At 37.6% G+C, this 25935-nt stretch overlaps 2 protein-coding genes across 3 annotated transcripts in view; one reads left to right on the forward strand and one right to left on the reverse strand.

Moving 5' to 3' along the window:
* The window catches only part of rbks (ribokinase), a 33987-nt gene extending 21296 nt beyond the window's left edge, over positions 1-12691 (reverse strand). Inside the window, exons 1-5 of one of the 2 annotated variants that reach the window (XM_044143219.1) lie at positions 12622-12691; positions 9351-9412; positions 1892-2024; positions 807-870; positions 369-431 (exon numbers count right to left, since the gene is read on the reverse strand). In XM_044143219.1, coding sequence (XP_043999154.1) covers positions 369-431; positions 807-870; positions 1892-2024; positions 9351-9409 — 319 coding nt within the window. In that variant the 5' untranslated portion in view covers positions 9410-9412; positions 12622-12691. Of the gene's footprint in view, positions 1-368; positions 432-806; positions 871-1891; positions 2025-9350; positions 9413-12621 lie in introns of those variants that run through there. The other variant, XM_044143220.1, reaches the window with a different exon arrangement.
* Positions 12692-12866: 175 nt separating this feature from the next.
* The window catches only part of babam2 (BRISC and BRCA1 A complex member 2), a 79745-nt gene continuing 66676 nt past the window's right edge, over positions 12867-25935 (forward strand). Inside the window, exons 1-4 of the mRNA XM_044141884.1 lie at positions 12867-12981; positions 14304-14459; positions 14905-14981; positions 20351-20445. Of these exons, the coding sequence (XP_043997819.1) occupies positions 14323-14459; positions 14905-14981; positions 20351-20445 (309 nt within the window). The 5' untranslated portion in view covers positions 12867-12981; positions 14304-14322. The remainder of the gene's footprint in view (positions 12982-14303; positions 14460-14904; positions 14982-20350; positions 20446-25935) is intronic.

Raw genomic sequence — 25935 nt, forward strand, 5'->3', positions numbered from 1 at the left:
TTAGTTTGCAGAACCCTTCTGAGACACGCTAAAATACAATTCAGTATTTCTATGGGTTAAGGATATAAAAAAACAATATTTAACTGATTCTGTTTTAGTTCAACTCTCATTTACAAAAAAAGGGGATGAAGATTGAGATCTAAAGATAAGCTCTTTTTTTCAGTAACTGACAGTAAATCTCCTGGAACTACTTAAATGTAGAGATATACACGGGTGTATTGTGTGTATGTGTGTGTGTTAAAGAAGAAAAAAACAGTGCTGATAGCCTACAGGTATTCTTGGCTGTGCATGCATGAAATCATTTCTCCATCTCAAAGAGCTTTTTGGATCTCAGCAGGGCAGTACAGGTTAGCGGCACAACCATTTACCTGCATCGTTGACGGTGATTGAAGCAGCTCCTGTGGCTGCATCTGAAGTCTGCCAAACAAAGTCTAAGACAGAAAAGGAGAAAATGTGCCTATGTTTAAATGCATTTAATGTTTGTCTTTGCAGCAAAGCAAATCTATTTTAGTGGTAGATGGTTTTTATACACTTATGGAAGACAATGCCAGAATTGCAGTACCTACCACTTGCTTTTGGGTGAAAACATGCTACAAGGGGTTTAGGGCAATATTTGAAAAGCAGCTTTGGTAGAAATAGTTTAAAATGTTTAGCCAAAGCAATAGAGCTAAAGGTGCTGATGTAACAAAATGATTAATCCAAAATGCCAGAAGAATGTGGATCCGAATGGGAGTCTTATGTAGTGCACCATGACGATGGAAACCAAATTTGCTTGAGTTTGGAGGAAAAAACAGCAAGAATATTACCTGTGTGTACATCATTGTCCTTGAAATTCTGGATATAATTGTCTCCAAAGAAGTCTTTCCCAACCTAGAGGAGATTGAGAGCAAAACGATTCCAACAAAGAGAGTGTCAAGTAGGGTCAGACTTGGTTAGCGGCAACTTTTGAAAAGTGAAATACTCAAATCTCTGTTGGGCTGGATTTTGGTGCACCCTGCCAGCATACTGGCATGGTGCCGCTGCCGAAATTGTGCAAAAACGTACAAACAAAAGCCAAGACATGCACACACCCGCAAACACACGACCAGCTGCGCCAAGCCTTGAAGACACGATAACCCCGCCTTAACGCCTCTTCATGCCCACCTCGCTATCGTTTCCATTCCCTCCTTCCCCTCTTTCTTTTATCCGCTTTGGGATGTCCACATCTGTAGCTACTTCGAGTTGTGAAAGGGGTCCCCACCTTGCCCTGAGGCTTCCAATTCGAACCCACGCTTTCTAAAAAAACGTGCTTCAATGCGAGCATATCTAGCTGCCTGTGATAGTGGGTTGGAATGGTATTGGCTGCTTGGCCCCGTTCTCTTTGAAGAGCGGCCTTTCGTCTTGGATGTTTTTTTGACAAGCCTGGGTGTCTATTTTTGGGTTCTCCCCATGCCCGGAGAGCTCCTCCCGCACTAGTTTGTTATCGATTGGGCCTCTTTGTTCTGACTGAGGTGGGGCTTTGGCGCTTTAGTGCGCAGGTTGAAAGGCCGCGCTGAGCTTGCTGATTGGAGACTCGAGGTTGTATGGTTTGGGAATACGCTTGTTTGAAGGCGCGCAGGCGTGGGTGGGCAAATGCATGCGCTATGGTATTGATCATGAAAAAAATGAGACATGGGCAGTTGATATTGTGAAGTGGGAACGAAGCTAAAAGGTTTGTTGGAGTTGTTAAGTTGCCGGACCATGGTATCTGATGGTTGGGTATTCGTAGTAAGTGAGACAAAATTGGGCGAGTAAAAATACTTATCTTTCAACCTAGATGATGAATTATGCCAAAGAAATTCTAACTTCAACCCATACTCAACCAAATTACCAGCACCTGGCTTTGGATGAAAACTTCATGTCCCTTCCATACCTTGCAGATCATGGCAGTTTTCACCCCCAGTCTAGCTGCCTGAATGCACTGGTTGGCTCCTTTTCCTCCAAAGCCAATGAAGAACTTGTGACCATGGATAGTTTCTCCTGCTTTCGGTAGCCTTGGTGCCTGGCTGGGGAGAAAAAATAAACATTGCAACATTCAATTGTTACAAAAATGTGTGGGAAACATTTCCAGTAGAATTTGCTGATTGATTGAAGGTCTTGTAAGTCAAGATTCAACACAATGTAAAGAATGTTTCAATGGATGAAGAAATGGGACATAACACAACCACATGTAGCCTGGTAAAAACCAGCCTCTTGTCAAACACTTTATTTCAGACAGAGGGTCTGGGCTCTTGGCTATCAAGAAACAAATACTTCCTGAAGGCGTGGACTCTTGTAGTTTTAAATGTACCCAATCACTAATGTTTGTATTTGATGTATGTAATCACCAGTTCAGCATTATAAAACACGAAACTGCCTGCACTGTAAACAACCATCTCCCACTGCAGAGAGTGAAGTGCTGAGAAGAACCATACGACTGTTAATGTGAATTCAATAAATGGCCAACACCGACTGAAAGGCTTTGTTCACTTTCTATACTACCATTGCTAAAACTACAGGCAAACTACAATTCTAAAACAGCACAAAAAATCATCGTCATTGTACACATCTTCTGTTCACTGATTGGCCCGGTAGAGAATCTAAGTGGAGGGAATTCTAGTGAATGAGAGAAAGCAGAGTGCCCAGACTGCTGTAAGCAAGATCAGAATTGAGCAGAATAGCACAGGAATGCAATGGGCAGGCTAAACTACAAGGGGGAAAATGTAAGCATGTGGATTTGGAAATTGCTTCATCACTCAAAGAAGCATCGTTCTACTTAGACCTGAATAATCTAATGCAACCAATTCAAAATTGGAACATGATGCATGCAAATAGCATAGATGTCTCAACTTGCCTGATGTCTGACTCATTGGTTGTTACAGTTCAACCCTGCACTTCATCATGATATGTCACAGGTGTATATGGAAGGAGATGTCTATCCCCTGAATGCACTAATCTCAGACTTGGAATAGGTGGTGAGTAATGTAGGGGGTGAGAAAACATAGAGCCTTATGGCTACATGTGAGGGCTTTGTGGTTTGGCCCTGGGCACTACTGGGTTGAGGCCACAAAGACTGTGGGTAGAAAACTGGTATCATAAACTTGTTTTTGACAGCATTTATGCATTTCTCTAAGCATGTGTCTGAGAATGTTTGTGACAGGTGTGATGTTACTGTAAGTTTACTCAAACACAGGATTTCCAGTAATTGAGCAGCTTTCCCCCCCGCCCCCCTTTTTTTAATCCTGGTGCTTTTCCATCAGTGTGTTAAAACACAGGGAAAAGAAAGCAAATCTCAAGATAGCAGAATATTAGGCTATTGAGGCAGAAATGTATCTACTAGGAAAAAGAACAAAGGTTGTAAAGGTAGGTGAACACCCACATAGGTGTTCAAAGCACACTTGTCCTTTGAACACATTGTTACCTTTGTATAATTTGAATGCCACAAACAATTTTACTTTTTTGTAATTTTTTTAACATTTATTTTCCTCAGGAAGTTTTGTCTTGCCATTACACACTGTTTTGAATAGTCTTCTATATAAAACTTGCTCAAAAGGGGACTGAATATAATAAAGAATAGACCAAACAAGACACAAAAATCCAACCCAAGCAAATGTCTTAAGTCTTGGAAAAATATTTTTGCAATATCTGACTAAATTGAAACCGATATTCTATTTTATATCTCTCAAACAGAATAGCAACCATGTATTAAGTGTAGATAGAGGGAAAAAAAAGTTGTTTTTTTTATATCTGGGTGAAGATCTATGGTTAGCAATTAGATAGCTTAGTTGTTGGAATAGAAACTAAATGAAGCAGCAAAACTCTTAAAAATATGTGAATCATAGTCATTCTACAATGGTCCTGATCAGTAACCTTTGACACTTATGTTTGGCTTCTTCAAAAGAAAAGGTCAGTTAGTCTTTATGATAAACTGAACTATGCCAAACTAGCTAAGATAAAAAGCTAATAGGCTAAACAAAGAAAGCTAGGTAAAAGTAAGCAAGGCTAAACTCAGTGACAAACAACAAAAAACTAGGCTGAGCTACATTAAACTTAAACCTAGGCTAAATTACATTAAGCAGGTTGATCAAAACTAGCTGTGATCAGCTAAGCTAATCACGGCCAGAACATACTTTGCTAAAATAAGCTGAACAAAGTTTAGCTATGCTAAGCTAATAAAAGATAAGCTAAGATACACTGAGTTAAGTACGGAAAACCTAAACTAAGCCAACATTAAACACTCTCGGTGAAATAAAAGAGGAATTATTCTTCCGTTTTTTTATTTTAAAGACATATTTTAGAGTAACAACATAGCATATGTTTTTGGAAAAACATCTACAACTTTGAAAAAAAAATTGCCTTATTTCTTCCAAAACTGTGATTCAATGAAATATCAAAAAAGTGCTAGTTAGACGGTATTTTCTGTTTCACACTATAGCTCATCTCAAAAAGATACTACTGGTTTACCAGAAAATTACAAAAGAATAAAGATAAACTGAAACAATTATACAAAACATGATAATTTTTTATTGATAGGATGTTGGCATAAAGGTAGTGAACATTGTTTAAATAAAATGTTTTCCTTGTTTACTCATTCCAGTGAGGATCCAGAATCCTCACTGGTTCCACAATCTGAAACTTCTAAATGAAGGACAGTTGTACCTTAGAAGTTTTAGAAAAATCTTGAAAAGTCTGAATTGAAATGGTAAACTGAGCATTATGAGGTTAAAAATAAAATCAGGCCTTCACTTTTTTTTCCATTGCTATTTAAATTTTTATTAGGTTTTCCCAACACTATTACATAAATTTATAGTTCTTAAAACATTAGAGCTGTAGAATAATGAATAAATCTTTGGATTGTTTCCACCTGAAGACATATAAGTGTCAATAAAGACAAACATATTTCCAAATTCTTGACTCAAACCACCCACGTCTCATAAAATGCAGAAAGACACTCGGCTATTGTTGTTTGTGGTGAGTGCACCGGGCAAACAGCACAGTTATGAGCTAAAGTGCGACCACAGTGTGTTTTCTCCCACGGAACCAAGAGGCCAAAGCAGGTGTTCTATGACGTGGATTGTTTGCTTTGAGGCTGACTCTCATTTCCCTCTCCTATGTCTGTGCCTCAGCTGCTGGCAAGAATCCCAGGGAAGTAAATGAGGACAAAAACAAACCCAAAAGATATTTTCCACAATCTGAACTTTCTTCCTAAGCTCTAATGTGGACCGGAAACTTTAAAAATAAGACCCAGACGGACATCAAGGTTTTACCTCAGAAGAAGTTTTCTAGAACAGGATGCATGCTACATTATTGCATAATAACTCATTTAATTCAAGTGCAATGACCTTTAGATCAAATTATGAGTCACAGAAGTGATTTTTCTGAGTCCAGGAGGCTGTTTAGATCCGTGTTGTGTAATTGTGCTTGTCCATAAAAGAATCCTGTTGCTGAGGTTCCAGGAAATCAGAAAAAGGTGAAAAGGGGGAAGAGCTCAAGACACCTGACATTGACAACTGGTGAACTGCTTTGCTAACAATAGGCACATATGTGGGCGTTTAATTCTCTGTTCATACCATTTATCTGAGCCACGTGCAAGCTGCCATTATGCAGTTAGTGACCAGAGGCAGCCTATAGCTCCATATAACAAGCCACTTATCAGTATACTCATTGTCTGGAACAGCCATGGATGCATTACTGCTTTAATTTATTTAATTCATTCAATTATAGATGATAATAAGGATTTACAGGCAGATCTCTAAAATATCTTACTGTATCATAAATACATAAGATTATTTACACAAAGCTTTCTATAACTGACTTATAAACATTTAATAAACTACCTTTTAACTAAACAATGACTGTTCATAAATCAGTAATTATAAGTCATACAGCAATATGTTAAAGGGAGAGAGAAGATATAAAAGCAACCAATACCTTGGTAATAAATGACTTCGTACCACTCTCCAGAAAACATCTTAATTCTTGAAACTTGATAATTATGTGCTTATTAATAATCTATAAATTGATTATTATTTATCAAGGAATAATTTATTACTACTATTTTAAAGTGCAACCAACAAATCTAGTTATTCCTTATAGTGATTTGATGTAAAGCACTTTGAAATGCCTTGCTGCTGAAATGTGCTATTCAAATAAAATTTGATTGATTGATTGATTGATAGTAAATCAACAAAAATTAACAAAAAAATTTAACAAAGTACTTTATTTGACAAGTTGTACAAATTTATGCAACCTATAAATGTGTGGTAGAAATAATTATTTAAGTATAAATATCTTTCTACTAAAACATCATTTTGTTTTTGATTGATATTCTGATTACATTCAAACTAATTGATCTAGTTATTAAATATCCTGTCTTATTAACAATTATAATAATAATAATAATAATAATAATAATAATAATAATAATAATAATAATAATAATAATAATAATAATAATAATAATAATAATAATAATAATAATAATAATAATAAAGTAAAAAGTCTGTATTAAAGGGAATTTTGAAAATGAAAAATAACTTTCTAAGACCTGGCAATGAAACAGGTTTGATCAAAATCTAGTTATCTAGTTGACATTACACAAAAACATTATCTGAAAAAGTAAAAGACAAATATAGAGTGCCAAATTAAGATATCTACCAGAAGGATGGGAATACTGCAATCCTTGCAATAAATAAAAACTAATCCTTCCCTCCAGCTTTAACCTCTTGTGATGCTGATTTCTACAAACTATTTATGAATGTTTTTTTTATTTATTTCTGCAATTATTCTAAATGGTCAGAAAGCTATGGCAGCAGGGGGCGCTGTTATTTCTTTGACAAAGCTTTAAAAGTATGAGAAGCAGATCTGCACCTCCTTTCAGTGTGCTGCGGAGGGTAGAAATAAGTCCTGGCTGCTCGAGTGTTTGAAGAAGTCACAACTGGAAAAAGACAAACAGCTGAGCATCTAAAGGAGAAAAAAGATAATTAAGACTGTGGGCCGTATTTGACTAACACAGTGCCAAAAACCCTTACTGGATTTCCACCTTCAAAGCCAGATGCATCACTTTGAAGAGCTGAAATTGTACTCCACTATCCGGATTCTGACCTCCATCCAAAAATCCCCCCGCCTTTCCCGCCCAGAACCAGACCGTTTTCCGTAAGCTTATTAAGGCTCTAATTGACAACTCCTGCCCTTCAAAGCAGAAAGTTGCTGGTTGAGTTTCTAATGAGAGCCAAAATTAAAGCGTCTCCCCTCAGTAGGAGAGAGCATGTGTTTTTCATGACTAAGGAACTCACTAAAACATGACATAAACACCTTTAAAAAATAAATCAAAACTCTTCCACATTCTGTTGGCTTCAGCTCTGACATTAAAGCTGCTTTAGGTGTCATTGCTCACAAAGAGACTGAGAATTTGTTTTCAACTAACACACTGTGGTGCAGGCGATGACTAACCAGTTGTGGGAATGGATCAGACTTGGCTCAACAAATCTCACCACATATCAGGATGATGCAACACTGACATTTTCAATAGCAGCAGTTATACAAGACTATCTGCACTCTTTAAATCTATACAAGCTGATTTACTGTTATCATCCAAATCATCTTAGATCAGCGAATTTGCTTTAGATGTGGGAGAGATCGCAATTTAGAAAAACCTTTAAGATTTCGAGTAAGCTTGCTCTAAAGATTGTCACACATACACTGTCAAGCTGCTCATGTTTTCTGTAACATCTTTAGGAAAAACACTGGAAAACAGCAACGCGGTCTAACTTTAGACCACTTCCTCTATTTCTGCGACATAGTCCACTTTAAAAAACTGTGATGGAAAACCCCCTTCAGTCTCTATGCCATATTTTCCACAGGCGTGCATGTCAAAATATAATCCCTGAAGGGAAAAAGGGGGTTGTGGTGGGTTTTAATAAAAATTAGAGATGTGCAGCTCTACTTCCGTTCCCAATGCTGGTAGCAAATTTATAGTTTCAGATTCCTTCTTGCAAAGAACACATTTACAACCCAGAAGTAATGCTACAGGGAGATTTCAACTGGCAACATCCGCACCATTAATTGCTTGAAAAACTTGTCTCCGGCTAACTTTGCAAGCAATAACAAGCCCATTTTACTGGGACACAAACCACAGGATATATCATCTACACCCCAGTAACAGTCCAGGTCAGACTTCAACAATATGTTGCAACAAGGAAGGGCCTAAAGATCCATCTTAAAACAATACAAGAAAGGCCCACTTTGACAGATGGAAAATATTGTGTGTCCGGCAATGTCTGGTTCATATTAAAATCTTATTCTAAATTGTATTAAATCAATCTCTTTCCTCAAAATTTTATACACAAGTATCCCATTGTGACAACTGAGTGTTGGAAAAATGTTAAAAATAAAACAGAAAGAAAAAAAAAATCACATTTATGTAAGTATTCACAGTCTTTACCATGTCATTTAACACTAAGCTGTTCACAGCTCATCCTTGAGACTTAAGAGGGATCCACCTGTGGTAAATTCAGTTAAATGAACTTGATTTGGAAAGGTACATGCCTGTCTTCAGGCCACGTCAGAGTGCAAACATCAAGTATGAAATCAAAGGAATAGTTTGGAGACCTCTGAAGCAGGATTGTCTTGAGGCACAATTCTGGGGAAGGATACTGAAATATTATTGTCACCAGTACTCCAGTTTGGAGGGAATCAGGCACTACTGGTGGTGACAGAATGTTGTGCTGTAGCAGGAACTGTCAGACTAGACCAGAGCGTTCTTGACCTCAGTCTGGGTCATTGTCCTGCTCACCCCAACCTAAGGCACATGGCCAGAACCACTTTGTGAATGTTCTGCAATGGCCACGCAAGAGTCCAGAGTTGATCTGACTGATCAGACATCTCTCATCCAACCAGGTGGAGATTGAGAAGAACTGCAAAGAATGGGCTAAACTGCCTAAAGATAGGTGAGTTAAGCTTCTGGCATCATATTAAAAAGACTTGAGGCTGTAATCGCTCCCAATGGTGGACCAACAAAGTATTAACAAATGTTATGGATATTTACATAAATTTCTTCACAACTTTACTGCTATAAAAGAATCCTAAACATGATGATAAATTGCGTAGTCAGATTTTATTCACAAACCGAGAAGCATCACACAGGATCCAGATGATAATGCTGAGAACTCAGATTTACATTTTTCAAATTCATTTCCTTATATGGTAAATAGAATCTACCCTGTTTCCTCCTGGGCCAACCAGAGGAAGTTTTTGAGTTTTCTGAGATTTTATACTATACTTGAGATTTGTCATCGAACATAATGCTTTTTAATGTGATATCAGGCAACAGGAAAGTATGTAAATGGACTCACCTCACCAAGTCAGTCATGCAAGAGCCGACCACAACAACATCAAAAGCCCTGTCGCTCATGATCTGAAGAACAGAAGAAACATTATCTCAGTTATATTTCAAAGATCTGATCACATTTTTGTTCATCATATTGGAGACTATTGATTGCTTGGGCAACATAAAAGACACCATTAGACTAAAATGCAGTGGGAGCATCTCAAGGAAAATATGTAAACTAGTTTCTCCGGGGCCATAAAACTCGCCCCATTTATCTCCCACATTAGCATGAGCTTGATTGAAACAAGGAAGAAGGTAAAAATAGAGCATTCATCGCAGAGCTGAGTTGGATATATCCCAGCCTTACCGGAGGTATTGGAGGGGGGGGGGGGGCATTTTGATGCTGTGTCCCGTGAATGCACCACAGCCCAAGCAAAGTCTGTAATTAATTCAATCCCCTGCTTGTATTGGAGCTAATGCCGGCGTGTTAATCTCCTTAAATCTCTTCCTATAGGCAGTGGGAGACTTGGAAAGCTTGGCCGCTGGCTGTAGGATGGCTCAATTCTGTCTCCCACATCTCACAGCGCATTGTCTTCTCTCCGCAGGAAGTTAACTTAGAACCCCCTCAGTAAAACCGTGATTATGATGAGAGCCATATAGTCTGACCTTATGAAGAATGATAGCACTTTGTACAACTCTCCCATGCTTACTCAAATTGAGTAATTTCATTTAAAATCCTTTGCAAGATAAAATCTGACTGTATAATGAGAAACTCCCTGTGCCTCTAAAGGAATCCCACCAGTAATATGTGCATGATAACCAATCTCGAATCCCATGTATGGGACTTTCTTTGTTTTTCTTTTGGTGAATACCTTCAGATTGAGCCTGAATCACCAGTGTGAAGGCGGACTTTCCCAGCCATGAATCAGCCATAATATCCATGCACAGACATAACTGATAATACTGTGTGCACCAACATCTGTGTTCATTTTTTTTATATTATTTCAAAAGTTGCTTTGATTTTGCCTGTATAGGTCAAAATTTCCTTGCAAACTTGTTCCAGCTGGTATAAAAATAATCAAAAAGCAAAGACTAAATATCCACCCACGCTGCAGGTTGACATTTCAGATAATTTTTTATTCATAACAAAATAAGTATTTAAGATGTGGATATGTTTTGATATGCTGTAAACCTAGACAGCAAAGAATGTTTTATCCACAAAAAGTCTTCCTCATCTGGCTTCAAATGAAACCACTGTTGACCTTTGGGCCACACCTGGTCTGTACAACGCGTGCCATGACACTAGCTGGGTATGGCTGCAGGCGTATGAGTCATGTCGGTCTCTCACGGCAGAAGTTAAGCCCCTGTTTGCAATATTTGTTCCAGATCTGGCTACACAACACAGCTTTGAATTGGAGCATATTTATTCAGTACTTAATATTAATACATAAATGTGTTTTTCTAACAATAAACCATCTTTATGTAGGATACTTATTAGCACTACTGCTAATGTTTCATGAAACTAATTTTGCTAGAAAGATATATTTTAGATTTGTAGCATAAAGAGAGATTTTCCTTTACAAGATCTCTCTAAAATGTGCACTCTAACAAGGATTGCAGACCTAGCGTGATCACACATCCTCTGCTATGTTTAAAGGTGGCCAAGAGCTGCTCACCTTGAATATCTGAAATGCTTGACAGTTAAATTCTAGCCTCATTTGACCAATGCTAACAATTAGATTAAATTTCTCACAAAATTTACGTTTGTAATGATAGAACAAAAAAAATAATTCTTGCATTGCTTTCTGGAAAGCAATTGGCATCTAGCCATTAGATGGATCCAATGGTTGTCATGGAGACTTGATGAGCATAAAATGCCACTCTTTGTTACAGTTCTGCATAAGAGAGCTTTAATGATAGGTTTTATTAATTTACATACCTCTCTTACCATACTGTTCATTATATCTGGAGGACAAAAAAGCTTGGTTCCAGGCCATCCTTGTCTGCCACTTTTTCACTTGATTTTTATTATTATTGTTTTTATTTATTATCAGCTTTTTATTATCACTCTGGATGTAGATATAGGCAATTGGTGAGCAGTCATTTTCTAACTAATGAAGACAAAGTGACATCTACCTTACTTCAACGACATGTTCTTTTGCCTTTCCTGTTTTGAAGAGTGGATAGGAGAAATTAGAAGCTCAGGGGAGCAGGGAGTCATGGATTCCAAATTAGTAAATGTTCAAAGACACAAAAGAACTTCAAATAATGAAGAATTAATTAAAGGCTTCAGTTTAAGACAGGTCAACATAAAAGAATCCCGTACAGATGCAAGTTTTGTTAAATATTGTGATCAGTGACACAATATCAGGAATAAATCCAATATATAACTGTAAATAGATAGCTTTTTACTGTTTGCTTGTTCCTTTATTTTTGGTTTATTACAAATATAGACCCCATACCATGATTGAGTTATTCTAACAGCAGAAAGAGTTATATTTCCATCCACCCATTCAACCATCCATCCATTTTCTGTTCACCCTTGTCCCTTAGTGGAGTCGGGAGGGTTGCTCCAGCTACGTTCCGGGCAGAGACGGTACACCCTGGACAGGTCGCCAGTCTGTCGCAGGGCAGAGTTATATTTCCGTTCCAATTAAATAATTTTATTTAATAACTTAGATATGCTTTCAGGCGATATATAAGAATTTCTTCTATGCCGATGCACTTTTTAATGACTTTCCCATAAAATCTTAATGCCCATTAAAACATTTGCAAATAATTGCCTACATAGCATGAGAGCAATTAATTTACACAACTAACTAATATTTATTGCTGTCCAAACAGTTCTTTGCAGAACCCATATTGTAATAACAGTAATTATCATACAGTCCTAATTGCGATGACATCAGTTACAATAAATTCTTTTTTCTGACTCCTCTCATGGCATGTGCATGTGACCTCATGCATTTGATCTTACAACCGTCTTGCACTAAAAGCTACAAAAGAGCGTATGAATGTGTCTAGCAGTACATTATTGAGTACTGTATACGGTATTTTTGAACGAAATAACCAGAGATTGCAGTGATAAAAAGTTCTGTATAAATATTTAGAATCCACAAGCCTGTGCAGGTTAAAGTAACTGGACAGTGACTGAACTCTGCATGTTTGGAGCGTTTTAAAAAGAACTACACCAAAATCTGAAACGTTAGACAACCCTTCTTAATTAGAGGGCCTCTCACATAAATTACGATGTACAGGGGCACAACTTTTTAGACGAAATTCGATATAAAATTTACCTTCCACTAAAATTTGCTCCTGTAGAGCGAACATCTGAAGACGGGCAAAGTACACTATAAGAGCTGTGTGGTGAAGCTACTGCCGTTTCAATTCTGATCATTGTATCCACAAACATGAATGCTTTTATTTTTGTTTTATCCATTTATAATAATTTATAGTGAAATATACAATACAATCATATATATAATGTAAATATTGGTTTCTAATTTTAAAAACAATATTCTCATTATGACAGGCATAACAACAGACTGCTAATATGGGACCATCACCAGGACCCAAACATTGCATACCGGAAAGTTTCAAAGCATGAAGTAAACATTGGGATTAACACTCAAAATATAGACCTTCGTTTCTTTGAGGTAATTTAACATTCATCGATATATATTTTAAAATAGGTAGTGAAAAGCAAGGCGCACTTAAAGTCTGCTGAACGCTTAATTTTGTATTAATATAGCGAGGTGAAGCGGTTAGCCATGTAAGCTAAAGATGTTCATTCTAAACACTTAGAAATGTTTTGATTCTAAACTAAGGCTATGAGGGTTATTGAGTTTTCTTCTGTCAGGCTAAATATGTTTGTAAAGAAAATCTTTACAAATAATTTCAGTAAAAATTTAAACTGAAAGCACGGGTGAGGAAAAAGTCCCAAATGCAGAAAACTGCAGTGACGTTAAATTGATTAAAATACATCTAAATTCATTGGAAGGTTGAAGATGTTAATGACTTTGTTATAGTTTCCCATATTTCTATTGTTTAACAAATGACAGATAAAATTACAAGTTTCAAACATTTTCTTTCGTTAAAATATATTTCCCTGGTGTTCTTTAAGCTTTGTTAAAAGAACACCAATTCATCCTTTCATCAATTCATGCTTGTGCTATTGTTTGAAGGTTATTACAGTGTTTCACCACAAACAGCGTTTTGCATTGAACATTTCAATTAGCTTTAGTTCTCTGGCTTTACAACACTTGGACTTCTTTTGATTGAAGTTGAACATTTACATCAGTGTTGAGTGCTGCAGGACTGTCACACATTTAGCTCAATCGGTCTTCTCATAACCAGCTTTCTGCTTAAGAAATGCTTACTAATTGCATGATGCTTCTTTTGTTCTATTGTTCTTTTGAGAACAGCGTGTTCAGGAAGCCAGTATTTCGCCACACATGTTTTGGATGTGGATTAAAAACAACATTTACTGACACTTCTTGGTACTTTTGTTTCACTTTATGGAGCGCATTGATTGATATATATATATATACGTGTATATATATTTGTCTGTTTTGTTATGGACTTCTTAGTTGCTTCTCTGATTAATGCTCTCCTTTATAGGCCTGTAAGGCAAGTCTCCATAACTTGCCTCTCTCAAAGCTCAGGATATTGTTTCATAGCCTAACTCTGAATTAAACCATGTTGTCGCCTATGGTTTTTTTTGTTGTTTTTTTTTTTTGTAGAAAAATATACAAGGATTAGGGTACTTACATTTTTTCAAAGATCTCCCAAGTTAACTTCAACTGTAATTAATTTATTTTTTTAAATATAAAATATCAAATATAAAAGGAAAAACACAATACAATGTATTTTTGTTCATTATTTCTAACCTCTCACCAGTGGCAGCTCTGTCTCTTTCCTGAAGTAAATCTGTACAGATGGTTACCTGATGATTGATGATTGCTGCGTTTTTCTGCAGACTCCCGATCATTGATACAATGAACAACATTTCGCCTGAGGTTGCACTGCACCGCATCTCACCTGAGCTGCGACCTTTGCTGTGCAGTGTGGTGAGGAATGGCCGCGTGGGACTGGACTCCACTAACTGCCTCCGGGTCACGGACCTCAAAACAGGGTAAGACCGAGTCTGTCAATCCCAGCTTTAGGATCTAAGATCCAGCATCCGACAGTTTCATCTTAAATTCTTTAAGAAACAAAAACCGCGACTTAACAGGGGAAATGCATTTTGAATGTGACATAAATTTGAAAAATCGGAACTTTTTTTTCTTATTTTTTTCTTTAGATATTGTGACAGTTAGTTTTTTTATGCTTAATATTTAGAAAAGAAGTGATTTATTACATTTATAAAATAAGAGTTTAAACTGAGGATATTACCAATAACATTTGACAGTTTAATTTTAGATATAAGAAGGATAAATATTAAGATTTGGCAACATTTAATGTTATTCCCTTCACATTTTGATAATTCTTAGTAAATGCAAATTTTTTGGCTTTTCTGTGTACCATGATGGTGTTTCACTTAACTTTTCTATGTTGTTTTATTTAACTTTGACATCCAGATGCACATCTCTAACTCCTGGTCCATGCTGTGATCGCTTCAAACTTCACATCCCCTACGCTGGAGAAACCCTTAAATGTAAGTTGGCAACTTTACTCAATTAGTTTTTTTTAGTCTCAGTTTAGATTTCCAAAGCACTTTTGAAACATATCCTTCTTGTCTTACCTTTCTTTGACATTTAGTTTAGCTTCAAACATTATTGTCTCTGTATTTTGTTACATTGCGGGATAACTAAATCAATGAAATTTCCCGAAGTTTACATTACATCAAATAATTGAAATGTATTTTATCAGGATTTGAACAAAAGGCTACTAGAAATAGTAGTTGCAAAATTGTGAAATGGAAGGAAAATTAAACTTAATTAGGATGTATAACAATTAAAACTCTCCTGTAAGATAGAAACTTAAATAATAATCAATAAATGGATATTATTAAATAGTTCAAGCTGAATTTAAAGAAATCTCTACAAGAATAAAGTCATGCTCACAGAGGTTTGTTAGAAGACATTGTGAACATAAAACACAAACCAGATGGGCATCTATGGGGGCAGCCCAGAGGCCCATGAAAACTCTGGAGGAGCTGTACTGATTCACAGCTCAGGTTGGAAGGCAATTTTTAGTCAGGCACTGCTACAATGTTACTTTCATGGATGAAGAAAAAAAAGCCTTTGTTATTATAAATGCTAATGAGATCCTGTATATACAGCAGGAACTCTGGTCAGATATGACCACATTAAAATGTATGGCCAATATGCAAACAATTTGTACAACATGGTGGTGGCAGCGTCACAGTGTGGGAACATTTTTTTTTCCAGCAGGGACAAAGAAGCTGGTCATACCTGAGGGGATGCTAGATACAAATTTTTGACCTGACTACTTAAAGGAATTCTTAATTTTCATTGGGTTTTATTTTGGGGTTCTAGAGTGAAGGAGGCTGAATAAAAATCTGTGAAACAATTAAAGGGATATAAATACTGACATGCCATTTTTTTCATGAACATAATTCTTCTGTATCAAGTCTCAAAGTGGCAGGAAGTTGGGGTCAGCTGAGCCTCTTTGAGGCCTTCAAATCAGGCTTCTTTGTTATTTGGCATGTAGCTATATATTCCTAAATTAAACACCAGTAGAGCAACATAAATTTAAGGGTAATCACTTGCAGTCTAATCATGCTGATTGCACAGCGTGGCACATTTTGATTCCATTTTTTACTTTGATTTGTCAGCTCTTTTTACGCTGAAATCTGAATGCTTGTCTGGTGATTTCCACTGGTGCTTAGGTTAATTGATTTATTGTGTAAAGCAACAGGTCTGCTGCCTGAGAAAAGAAGGTAATGGCTGAAATAATTTTGGTTGTGTCAGACTGGTTTTGATTAGTTCGATGGGATGTCACAGCTGGCCGGCTTAAAGGACTTTAGATTGAAGACTTAACAGCATAAAATCCTTCCTGAAATTGCGTAAAATTAGACAACTAATTAGCATCTTAGTGAATGAAACAATAGGAGTTTCCAGTTGTTTGTGCCTTTTTGCTTTTACTGGAAGAGTCGCTGACTTCTCCATCAAGTGTCCATATCTGAGACTTTCCTCTGTGAGCAAGCCTCATGGAGAAAATTTCAACTTGCTGTCACTGGAATTATAATGACTCACAGGATGCCAGATCTTTGTTCTCACACATCTAACATTGTTGGCGATTAGTCTTTTGCTTTTTGCATAAGAAAATTTTGCAGAATAAAGTTTCAGTTTAGCTTGTACCGACGCATGTTTAAGACATCAATATTACTCTTTGATCTCAAATTTAATGGGGCCTCTAACCCATTACCTCACATGCTTGGTATATTTATTACATACTATAAGACGGAACTGTGAGTCAGAGTGGTATGGCAGGTTTTTGTGGCTGATCTGATATAGATAACCTCTTTAAACAGATGCCCACACCTTTCCGTTTCTTTCAGAATGAAAACAGAAGCATCTAAATTGCAGAGGTTCAGGAGAGGAGTGTTTCATTGTAGACTCATTTATGTGCAAAGGAAGAAAGGAAAGTTGTGTCAGAAATGAAGGCGGAAGGTTTTGCTTAACTTTCACAAAATGTGGCTTAGACTGAAATGACTGCGACCTGTGGCAGGAAGTTGCGGCTATGCTTGAGGAATCTGTACATGATGTACAACACCCCTTGAAAATTATACTACTAAGTAAAACTTTGTTACTATATCTCTGATGGGGATCTGTTTGACATTGTTTCAAATTTATAGCGCTGTGTTAGTCTTTGCTCAGGATGCGTGTGAAGTCAAAGGTCTTGTCTCATCATTTTGCTCGTCTTTTCAATGTTTTTTATTTTGTATTTTTACCTATGTATGGAATTTTGGTACTAACTGAGCTGTTAGTGTACAGGCTTTGAATTAAAACTATGAGCAAGAATGCTGTCATGAGGCAGCATTTTGGGAGGAAGCTGTAAACATGCCAATATTAAACTTATTCACGTTAAAGATAGCTAGGATAAGAATAGCATTTTTTAAACAACTTTTGATATATTATTTCAAATGGAAAACATTTTGATTATTATTATTATTATTTGTTTTGAAGTTTTTTTTTTTGGAAATGCTGCACTTTGCTCAAGGTCACCATAATGTCAAAGCTCATACAAACCCATGCCTTGTAGAAATTCCTAAATTGGAGAAAAAAATTACAAGAATGCCATCTCTTTTGTTCTGTTGTTGAACACATCTTCACTATTGTTTGTTACTTTGGTTGAAAACAAAGTGTGTTTAAATCTCTGACAGAAAAAAAAAAAGAAGTGCTTCTCACTCAGGCATCTTCATTGTAGTCTGTTTAAACAAAGCAGCATATAAAGGCCTGAGTTATAACCTGTAAAGTTTGCACTTAAAGACCTCCATTTCCCCTCTGGAGCTGAGCCAGGAGTTTTCTCAAAGGCTGCCTGGAGTTTGTTACAGATTTTAAACACATCCCCTTGTTTCCTCGATTGACTCTGCCCACTGGAAAAAAACGCTTCCACATGTTGACGCTTATCAGGCGTTGCTGGAAGAACAAAAAAGCAGAAGAGGAGCGTCTTGCAGCACGTAAATAGAATTGTGTAACATAATGTTAGAACACTGCGAACCAGCCCAAGGAGAGTGTACTCGTGGTTATGTGGTGGTTTTCTTTCCAGAGCAGCAGCTGTCTTCAGACTGTGGTTTTATTGTTAGATTGATGTTCAGATTGATTGTAGAAGTCCAAAAAACAGACATTCAAAAGGGAATAATTAGAAGATGTGGTCTAACCTTAATCCATGTTGACGTCATTGTCAGAAACACATTGTCAAGAACAGTTGTAATTTTTGGGTTTTTATTGAGTACACTGATGAATCAGTTACCATGGAGCTTGGCATAAGTAAAGGGACTCTTGAACCTATTGACATTTCTACCATGTTATGATCTGAGTAAATTAACTGCCTCAAGCAGAGGGGTTGAAATATCTCAAGGTCTTGTTCTCGTGTGCTGACACAATGGATCATATTGTGGTTGGTCTGCATAATAAATAATAAGTGCATAGTCTCAGTCTGTTGTTGCAAAAGAGAATTAAACAATTTTTTTCTTGATGTTTCATATTTATTCTAACTCACCAGTAGTCATGAAATGTGGTCCATGGTCAAACACAATCAGATATAATGAGATTTCTCTGTAAGTTGTGGGGTTCTGTGTTCATGAGATGAAGAGCTCCATGGTCAGGGGTAGCTTGGAGGGAAGCTGCAGGCCCGCGCAGCAGAACGCCTTCTTTCAAAACAATTAGGTTCCCTTCTTGAACCTGTTTACCCCCTCAACCTTACCGGTAATGAGCAAAAATCAGTGGACGGCGTTGGAACAGACAACTATTTTGTTGTTGTTGTTTTAGATCTGTTGTATCACTGAATATTTTCTTAGATTCATGTTTTGCTAGTATGCTGAAAAACTTCTTTAAAGTTTTCAACCAGGATTGCAACCAGTGAATGCAACATTAGTTGCCCATGTCTTCCATAAATCTGTTTGTTGGTTCTTGAAGCGCTGACTCCAGCTGTAGTCCACACCTTTTGAATTGTAACCTAATTCTTGGGTGGGTTTTACAAGACTATGTTGCTTGTGCATCTTTCTCTGTCACACTTTTTTCTTGGACTTAGCTTCCCTATAATATGCCTAGATGCAAAGCTCTTATGGCTAACCCTGTTTTCAGGAAGCAGCTGGACAGCAGTCAAGTGAGCAGTCTTCACCACAAGTGTCCATCTTTTGTCATGTGGACCGAAATGTAATATTTTACTTAAATTAAAAAAAAAAAGTTTTATTGTTTATGAATTAGCACTTGTAAATTAAATAAAAATGTTTATTCACAAAGACCTTATTAAAAGAAAGCCATATATTTTTATGGGGAGTATAAAAGCAAAGCAACCAAATTCAGAAAACCATTCCCAGTGATGTAAAAGGCCCTCCAAATGTACCTTGGACACTATAAAATGGTCACATTATTGATCTGATATATCAATTTTATGAGACACAATTATGTTTGTTTTAACTATGTTATCAAAATTAACAGAAATAAACAAATTAAATATTGCTTTGTTTCCTAGATGTAATTTTAGATGATTTGCTGTTTACTCATTGCTTCCTTTTTACTTTTTTTGGTAATGTAATATCACCATTTTGGTTGTATTATTATATCAAGTCGGATACATGTTTTCTCATCGTAGCATTCCTACAGTGAGCCATATTTCAGATGACTCACAGTTTTTCTTCCTTGTTGACGGATTTTGCAGGACTCCCTCTCTGATAAGACATCCTCACTTCTCTTCACTTTTTGTTGCATTTATCTTACATGGAGATTAAACAATGGCCTTAGAGTCCTGTGAAAGTATTTAAGAGAATGAGAGATGTTTTGTGATAACATTTTTGCTCAAGGAATAAAAAAGACTTTTCCTGCAGTTTACAGTTTTGCTTAACCTTTATTTACCTTTTAAGGAGTGGCACTCATAGAACATCTCCCCTCCCCCACATGCACCCATGATTACTCCTCCTCACCTGTAGACTACATGACTCTGTTTGCACAGTCATTAACACAGAGGCTCACATTCCTTTTCTTGCCTGACTCTGTTACCTGGTTTGCTGAATAAAGTAATGATTAGTCCAGTTGTTTGCATTACGACTTCTTTATTTATGATTTCAATAAATCATAAAGTATAGTATTTATGCTAATACTAAAATTTGCATAAATAAATAAATAATAAATTATTATGTTTGCGAAGATTAGGGTAAAGTAAACATTGTTCAAATAATGCCAGAATGTTGCAAACACTGCCATTTTTCATCAGATTCTTTCTCTAAAAGTACAGTAGCTATTTTAACTGAAAATATCCTTAAAGGAGATGAAATGCGACAGAAAGTAGTTATTTTATATATATATATTTTATACAATATTTTCTATGTTGTTTCAGGGGATATAATTTTCAACGCTCAGTATCCTGAGTTACCTCCAGATTTCATTTTTGGTGAAGATGCAGAGTTTCTCCCTGAACCCTCCGAGCTACCCGTGAGTACAATCTTCAAATATTTTCTAACAAAATGTCCACCTTCTCTGTTTGGCTCTTGCTTCCTTCAGCTTCTACAAACTTTTTTTCTGTTTTAGCACAATAAACTTTGTTTTGGTTTCAGGTCTTCCTTTAAGTTTGTTTCTTCAAAACTGTGATTCACTGTAATCTTTGTTGCTAGAATGGCAAAGGTAATTTTATTAATATAGCAAATTTTAAGCAACAAGGCAATGCAAAGTGCTTTACAGGATTTAAAAGGAAATACAGACAAAAGAAGAAAACGAAAGAGAAAGAAAGAGAGCACAGATTACTAATACAGGTTCAACATGAATTTACGTCTTAATCACTTCTCATGCTGATGTTAATGGACGTCTTCCAGGAAACATTCTTGAAAATCTTGGTATTTATTTCGTCTTTATTTTTCTTATCTGTTTTCTGTTGAAATTTGTCTCCAAGAATCTTTTTCTTAATCAGAAACTGTCACCTGAAGCAATTTGTGCACATGCAGGAATTAACAGAGACTGACTGAGTCAATATTTATTAACCAGTAGGCTTTTAAGACCATATAATTATTACATGTAGCACACCTCTGTATTTAATCTTGGTAAAGGCAAGCTGCTTGCAAAACAGTAAGTTTGGAGGGAAACTAACGCATTACATCATCCTGAACACACCATAACTATTGTGACACATGATGGTAGTAGCATCATGCTGTAGGAATGCTGTTTTTAATCAGAGCTTGAAAAGTTGGTCAGAATTGATAGATGGAGCTAAGTACAGAATAATCTTACAAGTGCTCGTTAGAGGCTGCAACAGACTTGATACTGTGGTAGACATTCAGAGCAGCAATGGCAAGGTTCACATTAAACTTTCATGGTTCACATATTATGGTTCACATACCACTGGTAGTACTAGGGCTGCTTTTAGTGGTACCAACATGTCAGCTGAAGCAATGTGTTTAGTGGTGTGTGTTTGTGAAAGATTTCCTAAAACCCCAAAAGATATTCTTACTGCCAGTAACACAAGTTTTATATGTCTGGGAAGCATACTTAATTGTTAATTTATAGTTGAAAAGAAACTTTTAACTTTACCACTTGGAATTTTGTCTACAAATCCTTTATGTTGGTTTACTGTTTGTATAAAATCCCATTGAAGTATCGGTATATTTCCCCACTGTGAAGTTTGATTCTGCTGTATCCAAGTCATGTTTATAGTGTTAAAATGTTCAGCTTGAATCTACCAAATAACTCTTAGTCTGTCTATTACATCTCCAAACAACACTGGTTTTATCCGCCAAACATAGACTGGAAAGCATGCCTGCATTTAATTATAAAAGCTATTGCATTTTAACTTGTGCTGCTTCAGATCAGCCATATAATTTGAATCTGAATGACTGTAATAAAAGGTCTGTGATTTTACAGGCTTTTCAGATGCCACAACATAATAATGGCATTTTTTTTTCTGTTTGTTTTTTTTATACCTGACTATGATGATAAGATAAGGAATGGCTGTACTGTTCACAGTGCCAACAATGGGAGCATGTATCATCATGTTTTTGCAGAAGTTGCGGTCGTCTTGGTGAAGTAAAGATTAAGCTTGAATTAGGACTTGATGGTAGGAAAAACATGGGATTGTGATATTGCTGTTAAATCCTATGAGTAACTTTAATTTTCCTCAATCCCATGACTCTCTCTCTTTAGCATCTTGCTTACTAAAATCTATGTAATACTATGTGTGGCCAGCAATGGCAGCCATCAGTTGACTAAATATATATTTTGCATGGGCAGGGTGCCTCTTCTTGGGCTGCCACCTTATCATGGTGGAGGGGTTTGAGTGCCCCAAGTATCCTAGGGCCTCTGTTGTCTGGGGCTTCATGCTCCTGATAGGGTCACCCAAGGCAGACAGGTCCTAGGTGAGGGACCAGGCAAAGCGCAGCGTGAAGACCCCAATGATGATTAAAAACATTGGACTAAGCGTTCCCTCGCCCTCTCTGGTGGGGAAGGAGCCGGAGCTAGTGTGTGAGCTCGAGAGGTTCTGGCTAGAAATAGTCGGTCTCACCTCGACACATGGCTCTGGTTCTGGAACCAGTCTCCTTGAGAGGAGCTGGACTTTCTTCCACTCTGGAGTTGACCATGGTGAGAGGCGTCGGGCAGGAGTGGGCATACTTGTTGCCCCCCATCTCGGCGCCTGTATGTTGGGGTTTACCCCGGTGAGCGAGAGGGTAGCCTCCGTCCACCTACTGGTGGAGGGGACGGGTCCTGACTTGTTTGTGCTTACGGGCTGAACAACAGTTCAGATTACCCACCCTTCCTGGAGTCCTTAGAGGGGGTACTGGAGAGTGCCCCTCATGGGGACTCCCTTGTTCTACTGGGGGACTTCAACGCTCAAGTGGGCAGTGACAAATGACAGTGAGACCTGGAGGGGTGTGGTTGGGAGGAACGGCCCCGCCGATCTGAACTTGAGCAGTGTTCTGTTGTTGGACTTCTGTACTTGTTACGGATTGGCCATAACGAACAGGTGTCCATACGTGCACTTGGCACCAGGACACCCTAGGCGCAGTTCGATGATCAACTTTGTCATTGTTTCATCGGATCTGCGGCCGTATGTCTTGGACACTCTGGTGAAGAGAGGTGCGGAGCTGTCCACTGACCACTATCTGGTGGCCTGGTGGTGGGTGGGGGATGCTGGTATGATCTGGCAGACTCAACATGTTGTGAGGGTCTGCTGGGAACCTCTGGTGGAATCCCCTGTGAGACGGAGCTTTAACTCCCATCTCCAGCAGAACTTAGAACACGTTCCAGAGGAGGTGGGGGACATTGAGTCTGAGTGGACCATGTTCCATGCCTCCATTGTCGAGGCAGCCTATCGGAGCTGTGGCCACAAGGTTGTTGGTGCCTGTTGCGGCGGCAACCCTCAAACTCGTTGGTGGACACCTTCAGTGAGGGATGCCGTCAGGCTGAAGAAGGAGTCCTATCAGGTCTTTTTGGCCTGTGGGACTCCGGAAGCAGCTGATGGGTACTGGCGGGTGAAGCGGCATGTGGCTCGGGTGGTTGCTGAGGCAAAAGCTCGGGGGTGGAAGGAGTTTGGAGAGGCCATGGAGAAAGACTTCTGTACGGTTTTGAGGCGATTCTGGTCCACCATCCGGCGTCTCAGGGGGCAAGCAGTACAGCACCAACACTGTTTATAGTGGGGATGGTGTGCTGCTGACCTCAACTCGGGACATTCTGTAGAAAAACTCTTTCCTTTCCAGAACCTTCTTTCAACTCCTCTGGTTTATTATTTTTAAGCACGTCCATTATACTAAAGATGGTCAACTTTGAGTCTTGTTCACTCAGTAACCTTCACTAGAAGAGTGTTGGGATCTTCTACAGCTTATGTTTGGTACATTCACTGATTGCAAAAGCTTCAGCTGAAGTGAGTCTTCACTGTTGTTTCTGTAGAAGGCAGTAGGTTCTACACATTATTATTGAACTTTTCACTTTATATTAACTGCAACCAAAAGAGAATTTCTTTAATTTGTTTGTTTTAGTAAGCGTTTGGCTTTTCTTCAGAAACAAGTGGGATATGTAACTTTAGCTGTTAATACTTTTCACCTTCTATAGATCCAGTATATTAGCAGGAAGACAATTATGTATGTATTCAGAGGAAATTTGACTTGTGTTTTCTTTGGAGGCTGCTGTCATGCTGTCCGGAGCTATTTTTGCAGCAGACAACCTCGGTGAAGCTAAATTCCCCTGCTTGTGTCAGAGTCTGGGAGAAGACTAGGGCAGAATTGCTCACCGTCTCATAAATCCAGCTGTGCACATAAGGGGAAGTACCTCTGCTGAGCCAGTGCTTGGCAGCCCATCACTTGTTTATTTTCTCACTTGTACTCTCACTGTGTTTCGCACTTCACGCTTTCATAATCTTTCTTCTCCTGGCTTTTTCTGCCTGAAATCATCCTTGAGCTCCCCCTCTCTTTTTCACTCCTCCCCCTCTCTTTTTCCTGCAGATTTTCAGTAAGGACATCCCCTTTTCAGCAAAAAAGCCTGTGGATTCCAAGCAATTCCTTATCTACAGGGAATTTTTTTAACCACCAGCCCTGATTGTTTTACTTTTCAACCAGATAAACTCCAGATATTTACGGTTTTTATCAAAATTAAAGCATCGACATGTAAAGATACAATGTTCTATTGACTGAAGAGTAATTTACATGAAGAAGGACTCACAGGGAGTGTGTTTGTGGCCTTTGTCATCCAGCGGGGGTAAACATTAGGCTAATTTTAGGTCCTCTGTCATTGGCTGCTGGAATTCTTGATGTCTCAGCGAGAACATTGCTCTTGTTTACAGCCAGCCAAGGGTATCATTAGCTCCTCTGTTTAGGCCTGTGTTTTTCCCTGCTGTCACCAGGACTCGACTAGGTTTGTTATCCATGTTTCTGTTTGGACAGAGAAATGAGTTGTTGCTACATGAGAGGGGCAGGGTATAACACATGACACTCTGAAAGGGTAATAAGCTGTTGGAAATTGAATATTTTTTTCTTCAAAAAGATGGTGGAATCTAGTCAGTTAATGTTTGTAGTTTTGTTTTGCCAAGTGCTAGCTGACCACCATTCCACTCATTATAACCCTGGAGCTTGTCGTAATTTCTTCATTTATTATTCTTTTTTTGTTTTGTTTTTTACACTGAGCAGACTATTTAATTTGATTCAGTGCAGATGCTTTATCAATATTTATCAAAGAGGGGCAGATTTAGGTTTAAAGTAATATTTTAATCTGTTAACAACATGTTTTTGTTCTGACTGGAAGTGATATTAACATGTCTGAGCACCCCAGCCAGTCTTGACTTAAATCTGATAGTGAATCTGTGGGTGGAGTTAAAGATTTAGCTAAGGGCAAGGAGGCCCTGGAGCTTACTACCAAAAAATAAATCCATCAAAATACCAGTGGAAACATGTAAAAAGCTGGGCAGCAATTATAAGAACGGTTTGATTGCTTTAAAGATTATGTGAGTCATTTATTTAAAAACATTTAGTTTTTATTCCAAATAAACATTCCCTTTACATTGTTTTTTAATTTTTTTTAATCTTTTGAGAGTCTTTTCTATTGTGGGAAAATCTGACTTTGACCGAAGTATGAATAATTTTGACCTTAATTGTAAATGAATAAACAACCGAGGTTCGAAATATGCTCTTATCAACGTTACTTGTTTTTCTTTCGTGTGATATTTAGCCAACTCATATGAACTAGCTTCTTGCTTGATAGAAGGTAAATAGCATTTCAGACAGCTGTTATGTCCAGCTTAGTTGCCAGTAATTATTACACACTGTTCCTCTTAAGATCCTTAAGAAAAATGGTTTTAATTTATCCAATCAAAAAATATCTTCCAACATTTTCAATTTGGATGTTTAAAGCTTTGTAGTGCAGCTTTCTTATGATGATGATGATGATGATGATGATGATGATGATGATTAAATAATGAAAACATTTTAATAAAGCAGAACAATATCAGAT

The sequence above is a fragment of the Gambusia affinis genome, linkage group LG16 (genome assembly GCF_019740435.1).
Source record: "Gambusia affinis linkage group LG16, SWU_Gaff_1.0, whole genome shotgun sequence".
In the NCBI taxonomy this organism is placed as follows: Eukaryota; Metazoa; Chordata; class Actinopteri; order Cyprinodontiformes; family Poeciliidae; genus Gambusia; species Gambusia affinis.